The 13,489-nt window shown below is 37.5% G+C and overlaps 2 protein-coding genes across 2 annotated transcripts; both read right to left on the reverse strand.

Moving 5' to 3' along the window:
* Positions 1-1,241: 1,241 nt before the first annotated feature.
* LOC119551957 (putative gustatory receptor 59d) lies at positions 1,242-2,477 on the reverse strand. Its single transcript, XM_037861651.1, has 2 exons — positions 1,458-2,477; positions 1,242-1,394 (listed from the first exon to the last, which is right to left on the reverse strand). The coding sequence occupies exons 1-2, from the start codon at positions 2,475-2,477 to the stop codon at positions 1,242-1,244; spliced, it is 1,173 nt and encodes a 390-aa protein (XP_037717579.1).
* Positions 2,478-4,449: 1,972 nt separating this feature from the next.
* Positions 4,450-6,066, reverse strand: LOC119551429 (putative gustatory receptor 59d). Its single transcript, XM_037860772.1, has 3 exons — positions 5,934-6,066; positions 5,047-5,654; positions 4,450-4,530 (listed from the first exon to the last, which is right to left on the reverse strand). The coding sequence occupies exons 1-3, from the start codon at positions 6,064-6,066 to the stop codon at positions 4,450-4,452; spliced, it is 822 nt and encodes a 273-aa protein (XP_037716700.1).
* Positions 6,067-13,489: the final 7,423 nt, after the last annotated feature.

Raw genomic sequence — 13,489 nt, forward strand, 5'->3', positions numbered from 1 at the left:
ACCAAGTTTGAATAATATGCGATGATCAAGCAGACAACCTGAACTTGATAGGTTCCTGACAAACTTTCGGTGAGAGCTTGTAACTCAAACTGGGAATGAGCTATTTTTTCCAAACGATCGGCAAGACGGCAACAAGTTGTCACAAACACTCTCCTTTTATTAGGATTCAGGGATTGAGCTTCGCCTACAATCGCCTGTAACTCCTTGTTCATAAGGTTGTAGCGTCCTCGAATGATCGATATGGCAATGAAATACTGCATTATGATCACATTTAATAGTGGTGTCAGGCAGAAATAGCCCAATATGCCAAGAGCTACAGAAATATTTTCCTGATTGTGCATCGTATACAGAGACATGATGCCCTGTAAGATCTCCGCCATTGCGGCAAAGCAAAATTTGCTTATAACGATACTCCGGATGTATGGGATTATCTTTGGACTGAACTGCCGACGGATCGAGCTGAACAGTTGCATAAATGACCGACGTTGGGACCATCGGCTGACTAAAGCCAGGAAAACGGAAATTAGGCGAAAAACTGCTAAAATCATGACCACGTATTCCTGAAGACAGTTTGGCAGCTTCCATATTTTGACCACTGCTTGTGCGTTGATAAGAAAGTAAGTCAGCATGAAGATTATGGCAAAGTGCGAGCAAGCTGCACATACTGTAGCTCTTTTAGTAACTTTTATTCGACCCGTTTTAAAATCGACCTCGAAGTTTAAAACGCCTGTAAGGCGACCGGCAAAAAACGTTATGGACAGACACCATTTAACCAAGTCAACCATTGTGATATACTGGACATTTCATTGGGACAGTTCCCAGTTGGTAAGCCAGTGTCTTGACATATGTGACTGATTGCCTGTAGAGTTATATATCAGCTTATTTATTGACCATGTGATGATATAGCAATGGCGGATTCAGGATTGGATAGTTGCAAACGGTTCAAATTGGAATGTTTTTCATAGCACTTAGTGGGGGAGACCATTCCGACCATATAATGTATTTTTTGTATCATGTAATAGGTTTAATATATTGTAAAAGCTTCAGAGGGCTTTAAGGGACCGACCATATAATGTATTTTTTGTATCATGTAATAGGTTTAATATATTGTAAAAGCTTCAGAAGGTTTTAAGGGTATTTAAACATTTGCTTCCCGAAATTAGCTTTAGTTTGGATGTAGCTGCTATCAGCATAATGTTATACATTTTTATTTTCGACACTTAAATTTACACGTATATTTATTAGAAATGTTCTACATCATATTGGATCAGAAGTAAGGAATGTGTTAATATGGAGTTGCCCAGAGCAAACGATGAAACACGATCGATTTCGAAAAGGCCAAAAAATCTTAGTTTTAGTGGATTTCTTGACAGATTGAGAACAAAACTTTCGAACTGCAAAAACATGTAAGAATGTAATATGATTTAATAACAATAATATGATTACCAAGCACTTACAACTGTTTCCAACCTGTGATCCAGGCCTGGCTGAAAAAGTGTCCGCTGATCCAGTAATCTGACCATCTTATCGTGTTCGTCCAAGAGATAAAATATGTTAAGCGAATTGAGCCAACAATCGAGATAATAAAAAACAAAGTAGGCAATGCTGCAAATTGTAACGATCAATGGCGAATTATCCGATAGACCCTTGTATTTGGTGATACTGAATAATATGTAACCACTTGCCACCATATTCAGGTAGTAACCGATTACCAAGCAGACGACCTGGCCCTGATATGCTTTCGATAACTGTTCGATAAGCTTTTGTAAGCCCGATTGACTGATGGCGATTTCTTCCAGTCGATCGGCCAGGCAACAACATCTGGTCACAAAAACTCCACTTCGATTGGGATTGAGAGATCGGGTTTCGGCAACAATCGCACGTAAATCCCTATTCAGAAGGATATAGCGTCCTCGAATACTCGCCATGGCTATAAAATACTGCATGATGATCACATTTATTACGGCCGTCAAGCTTAATACTGCCCAAAGGCGAAGACCAGTCGCAAAGTTTATCTTATTTCGTATCAGAACCAGGGTGACTATAACTTGAAAAATCTCCGCCATGGTCACGCAAAGGAATTTGCTAAGGATGCTCCTTTGGCAACAATGTATTATCTCTGGATTTTTCTTATAGAGTATCCAAAACGATTTTAACATTCGCATAAATGTCCGACGTTGAGTCCAACGACTGACTAAAGCCAGAAAAACACAAATCAATCGAAAGCCCGCTATGACCATGAACACGTATTCATGAAGGGAATTTGCATATTTCCACATGTTGGTCACAGTGTGTGTTTTTAATGTGTGGTAAATCAGTAATGTAAACATGAGTACATGAGAAAAGGCTGAACATATTGTAGATCTCTTGGTGGCCACCATTTGACCCGTCTTAAAATCGGCCTCGAAGTTTAATACACCGGAAAAACGTCCATTCCAGTAGCTGATTTTCAAACACCATTTCACTAGGACAAGCATTGCGGTATACTGGTACATATACTGAAACTTAGTTCCAAATAAGTCGCTATGACTACCAAGTTTCGGTGTTTTTACACTGAGAAAACTGGAATTTAAAAAAAAATTAAAGTAATACTCAATGAATATTGATTTTAAGGTTTTGTATAATATATTTCATTTAAACACAAAACGTAATATTAAATACAAAACATATTGCCTTGCTTGATATTTAGTCATATTTAAATTAAACATTTTATATGACTAGGAAAAATAAGTTTGTATTAAAAACGAAGTTAAAAATCTGTAGATTTTAAAAATTAAAATAATAAAGTGAATAATATAAAGATTCAATTTATAACTTTTTTATTTCTGTGTAATATTCTAATATGTGGGTATAATTAGTTGGGGTTCCGGGCGTTATCGATTCATCTTGACTCAGCTAATGTAATAACTGTATTAAATCGATGGGTCCTCTAAACAGTGACAGCGCCCGTCTTTCTCTTCATTTGAGGTAATACATATTAATAAAGGTTTGATGTAAATGAGAAGGTAATACTTGCATAATAAATACCAATTTGATGAACAGTGAAATAATTTTTTTGGACTGTTTTCCTATCCTTGCAGGATTTTACAAACACACACATTTCTTTAAGATGATTATTTCTGGCTTTTAGTGTAGATCAAATATTCGTTCTATAAGATTTCAGTAATAAAGTTCTCATTCTTAAGTTTGCAAGTAGGTACAGCTTATAACCTTGATATTCTCTAGTTTAAATAATGTCCTTCATCACATTTTATCAATAGAATTGAGTGTGTTAATAATGAGTTTGCCACAGCAAATGCTGCCATACGATCGATTTTAAATAAACCAAAGACAGAAAGCTTAAATGGGTTTCGGGCAAGGTTCAGGACAAAGCTTTCCAGCTAACAATAAATAGTTATTATTTTAATGTTTTATGCAGAATAATTTGAACTACTCACAACTGCCTCCAATCTTTGATCCAAACCTGGTTGAAAGAGCGTCCGTTGATTCAATATTTTAACCATCTCATAGTGGCTGTCTATGAGGTACAATATATTGAAGAAGTTGAGCCAGCAGTCCATGCAATAAAATATTAAGTGTATTGCGGCACCAACTAATATAATTCCGGGCCAGTTCGTTGTCATTAATTTATATTTTTTTATAGTGAACATGAAGTAAAAAATTGCCGCGAAATTTAGATAGTAAGTGATGGCCATGCAGATAATCTGAACTCGATAGGTCCTGGATAAACCTTCAGTGAGCTTTTGTAAATGTGATTGGGTTTGAGCAATTTCTTCCAATATATCAGCCAGATAGCAACATTTGGTCATAAAGACTCCACTTCTGTTAGGGACTAGAGATTGAATTTCGGCTAAAATCGATCGCAGCTTCTTATTCAACAGGGTATAGCTTCCCCGTAGTATTGCTATGGCTGCAAAATACTGGGTAATAATAACGTTGATTGTAGACGTCAAGCATAAAACACACCAAATGGATAATGCCAGGCGAAAACTTTGTCGATTTGCAGTTAGTTTTAAGATTACTATAACCTGTAGTAATTCGGATATGATTGCACAAAAGCACTTGCTTACGATGCTTCTACGGCAGTACCGAATTATATCCGGATTTTTTGTATAAAGACGGTAGATCGAGTTGAATAGTTCCAAATATGTCGGGCGTTCAAGCCATCGACATGCCAACGATAGCAAAACACAAACCATCCGAACGTTCGCTATAATATTTAACACAATTTCCTGAAAAGAGTTTGCTTTAAACAATCCTTGAGTTACAAATCGAGTTCTATTCGTGTGAAGCCACATAAGGAAAATCAGAAGTAGGTGGAAAACGGCTGCAGATATTGTAGCTCGTTTGGTGACCCGACTTCGTCCTGTTTTCAAATCGATCTCAAAGTTCAGCACTCCAAAGAAACGTCCCAAATAATATGATATGAACAGACAGTGTTTTACCAGGTCAACCATTGCGATATACTGAACAGTAGTGATGGTAGCCTAAAAGATAATATGGCTTTCTAATATAGATGACCTTAATGTGCTGATATATAACAAGGATAATTTCGATATATCAGTATTGAATGATATCAGTTAATCTAATGACTTGTGGATAATGACATCGTGGAACACTAAACACAGGGTATTGTATTACTTCAAACCCACAGAATACAACAGATGTTTTTAATGCTTATGGTTTGGACTTTAGTATTAAGAAAATACTTCAATTGATAATTTTTAAAACTTTTTTTTTCCTATAGACCTTAAGTAATTGTTGACTGTTTTAAAACCAAGCTTATAATAATATTTAAACATAAAGACGCTTTACATAATGTATACATTTTATTCAGAAATTCTGCATATCATATTGAATGAGGAATATAGAGTTGGTTATCATAGAGTTACACCAAGAAAAGCATGTGCATCGGTCAACCTCAAAAAATCCAAAACAACGAAGCTTAAATGGATTGCGCGCCAGGTTGAGTTCGAAACTTTCAAACTGGGAATCGATAAGGAGAGTTTTAGAAGTAATTTACACATATCAAGTTAAAGCACTTACTGTAGTCTCCAAACGATTATCCAAAGCAGGAGAAAGTAAAGTTCGGTGATCCATCAGCGTTACCAATTCACCATGGACGTCCAACAGATGAAAAGAATTGTACATAGTTATCCAGTTATCGAAGAAGAAAAACAAAAAATATAGAGCCCCCAAAAGAAGTACAATAGGAGGCCAGTCTTCGATCAAGTTTTTATACTTTCCAACACTAAACATCAGATAGAAGCTTCCCACTGCGTTCAGATAGTAGGTCACCGCCATGCAAAGAAGCTGTAACTCATAGGTGTTCGAAAGGCGATCTATTAGGTTCTGAAGCTCTGATTGTGTTTCAGCGATCTTATCCAAACGGTCGGCTAGACAGCAACATTTGGTCATAAAGACCCCACGGCGGTTGGGAATTAGAGACTTAGCTTCGGTTAAAATGGCCTCTAGTTCCTTATTCAGGAGTATATAGCGCCCACGTATATTTGCAATTGCAATATAATACTGGGTTATGATCACATTTATAATGGCTGTTAAGGTTATGATTGACCAAACCCCCAAAGCCATAGTGATGGTAAGGTATTTTCGCGACAGTATTAGTCCCATTGTCAGCTGCATGGTTTCCGTAGCTGTGGCGCAAAGACACTTAGTAATGATTCCTCTACGACAGTATTGGATAACCTCCGGATTATTGCGAAATAGACGACGAAACGAGTTGTACAATCGTATAAACCTCTGACGCATAAACCACCGACTAATCAACGCCAGTAATGCACAGAGGATCCGAAACACAGCCATAATCATAAACACGCTTCTATGCAGCAAATTGGTTTTCGCCCACATAGTAGTCAAAGACCTCGTTGTATATGTGTGATGAATCCATAAGGTGAATAAAAATATTTGGACACTTGCTGCATAGATGGTGGCCCATTTGGTGATACGGGTTCTACCCGTTTTTAAGTCGATCTCAAAGTTGATCACGCCGGTATAACGTCCGTAGAAGTACGAGACGTACAGACACCATTTGACCAAGTCAACCATCGTGGAACACTAAATTTGCTTTTTTAAATTACCTCATTTACCTTGATGCATTAGCCAAAGCGTTGACAGTGGAATCATTTAATCTGCAATCAATTAATTTACTGAGTGGGCAGCTAAGTGGGGTCAAAGCGCTATATAGAGGGTACATTATAATGATACTACATGGTGTTGCAAGGTCCATACACAGTATTTTAAGGGACTCTAATACATTGGAGTACCTAATGATTAAAATTTAGTTTCGAGTAATTTCTTTATTAGCTGGTTTTAAAGACTTCTCTTTTTTACTAGAAAGTAAACCATATGTAATCACTAAGATCTTATGAACATTTAAATTAACAAGTATTCAGATCATATGGGTTAAAGCATATTTTATTCTCAATTAGGTCTATAGTCTAAAAATATTGACCTCATCTAAATGAATAAAAATAGTTAACTCAAGGTAATTGTGTTGGTACTTATACATTACTTAGAATTACCCCTATTTTTTGCAGACCCACCAATTGAGTAATATATTCGCAATCTTTTTTTGTCACTCCTTATCTCAGTCAACACGCAACCCCGTGACCTACCCACTGGGCAGGGATCTGGGCAAAGTGTTGAGCATCTTGCACTGCATTCTTGTTTGCAGTGAAATTCCGCAGCTCATGGCTTGACAAACATGGCCCTGTTTCGAGAGGACAAAGATGGTGATGGTGGAGATGATGCTGATGTGGCAGAGGCGTACTGCCATGCCCGAAGAATGTTTGCTCAACACTTATTTTTAGTGAAAGGTTCGGAACAGTGCGCGAAGAAAGGAGGTCTAGGTATAAGCCCGTAAACGCCGTACATACACTCGAAAAAGTATTCGACTAGCATGTTTTTTTTTTCAAATTAAGTAAATTTACTAAATAAAAGCATTTCATCTGAGGAAAAAACCAAAAATTCATATTTTAAAATTCATGACAAATCATATTCAAAGAGCGTACATTGAAAAAAACCATGTCTTCGTTCTATTTTATTTCGATTTAAATTTTTATCATACAAGGTTATACTGGATTAGTTACTTAAATTTTATTTTGTCTTCGATTTTTTCGATGAACAATTCACAAATGTGGTAACAAAGCTTAATAAATTCTTTAGTACTCATGGATTTTTCAATTATGCGATATCTTTTTTGAGTGCAACTGCAGTTGAAACTGAAACTTCGACGTTCTCAAGTGCATATTAAACAGCGGAGGACCCTCGGGTTGTCATCTGTGGCTGATGCCGTCGAATGTCTCGAGAGTTTTGTTAGCGGTTCCTGGGATACCACATAGCTGTATCACATCCAAAATGCAAGTTCCGCTTACAAAAAATGCACTTTAAAATGCATCATACACCAAGCTAGTTCGCTCTTCCATTTAAATTTGTCATGGTCGAGAAGGGAATGAATTTTTATAGTTTTGCATTTGTCATCCTGTCAAATACCATGTTTGAAAACTAAAAAAAAATGAGTATGCTGCCGTGGAATTTTGCGACCGACGGGTGTCAAAAATGTTGTGAATTTAGGCGACAAATCAAATTGCAAAAAAGCTCACGCTTTTAACTCAAAAATGCAAACCGCCATGCAAAAACGGAAGCGGATGCGTTCAAAATGGTTTCTGATTGTATGAAAATCCAATGCCGCACTCGGCCAGAAACTGTTGCATACTTTGGGGCTTGCATGTCACGGGAAAATTCATTTTCCATTCTGCGGCAGTTTAATGCGAACGGATACCAGAGTTGATTAGGCATTGTATATAATGCGATTATATGGGCTATACGATATACCAGAGCCTAACTAAGCACACTTAAAGAATTGTGTATAAAAACAAATCGAAAAAATAATACTGTAAAGAGCATAAACTTTGAAAACTGTATATATTTTCTTTGTTTTATAAATGTGCAAAATATTAATAACACTAATTCTAAGATATATATATCCGAGCTTAACTAAACACATTTTATAATTAAAATTTAACGAGCCTTTAACTCTTTCTGACTAAATGTTCAATTTAAATGTTTCTATTCTCCTTCATAATGCCTTCATAATTTGAAAAACTGCCTTAGCATTTTCCTTATTAGTGTAAAGTTTCAGAAGTCATCTCGAAAGTTTTACTCCCTGCAACTCAAGTGCAGCCGCCATTAATTAATATAAATGACGACAGTTTCCAATGTTTGTCTTGAACCCGCTGCGCTAATCACTTGGCCAGGGACCCTCTCCCAAGAACGTGTAGCGTTTGTTTGATGTCATTAAAAAAATGTAGCAAAAGTGCCTCTTATATTACAACCCATAATTTTCGCATATTAGTCGTGGCTGACTGGGGGCCGAGGACTTTTGCCGAGTGGAAGCAGTGCGGGAATCATATGCACTTCACATGCAATTGCGTGCTGAGAAGGAAGGCGAATTTGCCGGGCTGAAAATAAAAACATTATTCATAAGGAGTCGGTATCGGTGGGTCTAAGGATGCCGGGATACCAAGAACCCCCAACTAGCAAGCCACCCATTTTGGGAGGTCCTCCGTCTGGTCGTTGCTTATACCATAACACACACTTTCCCAACACTAACGAGTCCAGTGCTTCGGTAACTGTAAACTTTAGGTGCCCACATTTCCAGTTTGCATACACTAAGAAAAAATATTGAAACCTTAAACTTTATGAATATAACTTTTACTTATATTAAAAAAATATAACAACTATTTATGTTCTTGAAATGCCATTGGAAACTTAAATATTACTAAAAATATTTTTGTAAATTTGTATACTCTCCTTATAGAAACCATAACTCATTTTAATATCGTTATAATAGTTATGATCGAATTTAAATATTAGAATAGAATCCTTTTTCTTTGTGCACAATGTCAAGGGAGTGAGTTACGAGTGGCCTCGTCATCTTAAACGTAATCAGAGGCGATATCAAAATCCCGTGTGAGTTTCTAATGAACTGGCGTGTTAGGAGTTCTTTGCCGTTGGTCCAATTTATTGAGCCATAAAGGTGTCAAAATGTTCTCCCTTCCTCCCCTCACCATTCGGGTGGCATATTCGTTCATTGTGAATAATTAGGAAGACGTTTGCGTGTGGCCATCCCTCACCTGCCCCGCCACCCTTGGCATCACCATAAAAAATCTCATTAGGCCAAATGTGTATCATAATGACTTTCCATTTACCTTGGCTTCCTCCACACTCCTCAGCACTCCTTTTACCGGCATATTTCCCTGCGTTTTTTCTTTCTCTGTGCCCTGTTTGAATCGGGTTTGGTAATTCATTAGAGCAGGTAAATGAATGGACAAGGGGTTGGGCGCCTGGATAGATTTCTTTAGTTAATCATTGACTGGAGATTAGAGTTCCACCTCAGATGGTAATTAAAGAGTTCCATTGTGCTATTAGTTTTATTCAGTTTTTCTACGACTAAAGCTGGAGTTAAATAAAACAACAAGTGGATTTTACAATTCGGAGAACTTATTAATGTGACACTAGAGATAAAGTATCACTTGATAATGGTGCCTAAAATTATTTTCAAAAATGTTACCAATAGTGGTAAGTGTAAATTATATAACAATATTACCCAATTTAAATATTTTTAAATTATTTGGTTATAACGAACTTCAATATCGTAACAATTAAATGTGCCAAAAAAGTAATTAGAGGCTTAAAATCTCTTCTAAGTGTGTCTAAAAGTATGCAACATTTTCTAAAATATTTGCAAAATATATATTTTGCTAAGTAAAGTATTCTTAAATTGATTTAAATTTTAATCAACTTAAGCTGAAGGTCTTCTTTAATGTATTTCACAAGCACTGATAAATATTTTCCGTATTTATATGCATTAGGCGACTGTTACTCCATCATCATTAGCAAACTCCCCCTGTTTTTCCCACCCAAGGGGCGTTTTCGCTTTAATTACATGCTAATTATCAAACAATGACTCCGCAGCATTGAGCTAAATGAGTTGCATTTCGGTTTGTTATTCCTTTGGTGGGTGGGTGCCTGATTAATTTCCTTAGGAAAATCCATTTTCCCTTGGCAAAAAATCGAAGCTAAAAAAGGAATTGCTGTCTATTGCGGGTAAGGAGGACGTAGGAAATTGTCAGCGGTGAGCAAAACTCACAGCCAAATTGGGATCAAGTTGTGGTTGGACTTGGGCCCGAGTTGTTCTTGAGTGCTTGTCGGACATGGCTTCCCTTCGATTTCGATGCTTTTGTGGTCAGTGTGGAAAATGGGCTGGGGGGTCGGGGGAAATCTCCACTTTTCCGCTTTCCTCCTTTTGAGGACGAACCCTTTTCATGCATCGTGTGAAATATGCGGAGCACTCAGAGCAGAGAGAGCTCAGCCCGGAGGCAACTTTTGTTGTTTGTTGGTCAAATTGTCGTAAATTAGTTTTAACACCTGACTGAGTGGCTTTTCGAGTATCTAGCAGTGTGTGCGAGTTTTCCGATTCACTCTCAACAAGTTTCCTGGCCACTTTGTCTGTGTAGAAGCCGAACCCTTTTCCTCTCTCTACAGTCAAACTTCCCTAATTTGCACTTGCCAAGCTGGCAATCTAAAATTTGAGGCAAAGTTTTTAATTGACTTGCATTTACTCATTAATAGTAAATTTTATAAAAACGAAGTAAAGCTGCTTAGCATTTTTTAAGTTAAATCAATTTATTTTTTGCAAAACTATTGATTATTTTATTTTCTGAAGTTTAATTTAAAAAGTTCAGCATACTGAAGCCTGGCTGTTCCTAAGTCCTGACCTTGCCACTCGGTTTGTGATGGTGTGTGGAATTAATGTAATCGGCTTTGTTTGGCCGTAAACTATGTGCGAACATAGATTTTCAATTAAATGGAAGACGGAAAATGCCGAGAACTCACTCGGCCATTGACTTAAGTAGTAGGTGTTTTTGAGAGAGGTTTGAGGTTTGTCCCGCCTCAAGTGGTTTGGGTTTCCTACAAGGCTTAAAGTCACTTCCTGGGCCTTTCCCTCAATGTGCTGCTTAAGTATTCACATGGAATTTCCATCTGTTTCTGTTCAAGGGGTCTCAGCATCTCGATTATGCGCTTTATGCCTCATCATTAATTACAATGTACTCGTCGTTTCGGGCTTTCTCAATGACTGACTTTCCTTCGGTTTTTGTGCGGCTTTTCCCGGACTTTCCCGCACCCCTGTTTTTCCATTTTCCATTGCTTTCTGATTTTGGCTCTTCAAGCGCTGAGGTAGCCGCCATTTTCCGGGGTATTCACCGTCATGTGAGTGTGTGTTTGTGTGCATTTTTCATTTCCGCTTTGTCGCTGCGGCATTTCCGTTCATTTTTCACATATTTTTACGCCGGCGAGACGATGACTCCACGTGTGTGCATGTGTGTCTCTGTGTGTGTGAGTTTGGGAAAATGAAAACTCGCCTTTTTTGTCGTGGCTTGCAATTCATTTTTCATGTCACCAGCTCCTTCGGCGCCCTTGTCGCCAGGATTTGCTTTAAAGCTTTCGGTAATCCTTTTAGAAATTACATTTTTGCCCCACTCATGCGTTGGTTTATGCCTTTCTCGCCCTCTTTTGCCAACTACAATGTTGTCAATACTTTGAACAATGAGATGAGGCATTTATTTTAAGCGTTTCACCTGAGACCCTCAACCGAAATTCAACAGAGAGAGAAATAATGTAAATTGTATAGGTAACCCATCTGCTTGATATGCAATGTCTATAAGTGTTTTAAAAGTGTTTTACAAATATTTAAAAAAATTTTAGAAGTATATTAAACATTAACATTAATAAAATATACTTCTGGCATTAACTAGGTCTACAAAATATCTATGTACGTACATTTTCATGATATGTAATTATTTAAACAATAAAACAACAAAATAAACTCTTTAAATACCTACACAGAGAAAATTCTGACGTTCTCATCTGAGTTGAAAATGTTCTTAAAAATAGAACGACATTTTTAAGTTGAAAATGTTTTTATTTTGCTCGAATCAAGTTGAATTGGCGGTATTTAAGTACATTGTATGTACAAATAAACTATTAGTTCCGTCCTTAGTGTATACTTATCAAAAAGTTGTTAAATAAACTCAATTTAATTTTTCTCTTCTCACCATTTCGTTCTTAAATTGATACCAAAATGTACTTACACGGTTTTTTAGAACGAATATTCTCAATTCAAGAACAATGTTCTCAATTCAAGAACAATGTTCGCAGTTTAAGAACTATGTTCTTGGATACTTCTCTCTGTGTAGGTGTTCTAAAAATATAAGTTTTTACCATCAGTTCACATTCTTTTACTTAGCTAATAAGAGTGCGCTGTTTTATCCTGACGAACTTTGAGAATCCCAAGAATTCACGGCTCCCTTCTAAAAACGTTGCGTTATAGAAATACTATAACCAGTACCATAAATACTATAGCAAATTATCTCTCATTTATATCCACAATCCAAAATATAATTATATTTTCCCTATTATATTTTTCCCTGTGCAGGGACCAGCTTTTAGTGCTGGGGTCCCCCAGTTCAGCCTGGGCCTCTGATTTGGGAGGGTCCCAAGAAGTCATAAACCACTCAGTGGCCAACTGGAAGTACCACAAATATTTGCCGCTAACCAACTTGCCGCCAGCAAATCTCTCTGTCCTGTTGGTCCGATCTCTCCACATCTCACGTTCGTTTAGTTTGGCTGGTTTTATGTGCTTTACTCTTTCGCCTTTTGATATATGGCCATTGCAGGCTTCGCATTCCACGTTTCCACCTTTCCAAATTGCCTTTTTACACAGGTAACTCGGGGTGTCTGCGTGTGTGTGTGTGTAAAACCGAAAGTGCTGCCATTTATTTTATTGCCACCTCAAGAGCAGCAGCAACTTCAGCTGTCCGGCGATGAGTAAAAACTTTGAAAGCTGCCATAAAATAAACTGGAACCGAACAAAACTCGCACAAAAAAAAAAAAAAAAAATGAAAAGAAAAACCAACGAGATGCGGAAAAATTGAGAAGAAAAGAAAAGTGACCCAAATGTTGTATTTTTACAGTATTTGGATTTGTGCAGCGTTTCGTGTTTTTATGATGGGATTTTAACGAAATTTGCTTGTCTGGCGGGGCGATTGAATGGCTCTGGACTACAGCCCAAAAAAGGCAGAAAGAAGGCCCCAACGTGGCCATCTGATGCCAGGGGTTGCGATGCAGTGGTCCATGGCTCGCTCTGATGGGTTTTTGTGTCACCGGGGTTACCGTAATGGGCAGCTTATTAGGGGCAATCAGGTGCAGTTGGCAGGTCATTGTCTTGGCCAGCTCCGTTGGAGCTGAGCTCTTCGGTTGGGGCAGATGTGACCGGAAATAGGCAGATTAATTCTTAAAAATGGAAGGAAGCGAGGCTGGAATCCCAAGGGTATTTTAATTACTATTTAATGCGGCATACCCTTTTTGCTGCATACTTTTAGGCACCTTTACAAGTGATTTCAAAACC

The sequence above is a fragment of the Drosophila subpulchrella genome, chromosome 2R, assembly GCF_014743375.2.
Source record: "Drosophila subpulchrella strain 33 F10 #4 breed RU33 chromosome 2R, RU_Dsub_v1.1 Primary Assembly, whole genome shotgun sequence".
Classification (NCBI taxonomy): Eukaryota; Metazoa; Arthropoda; class Insecta; order Diptera; family Drosophilidae; genus Drosophila; species Drosophila subpulchrella.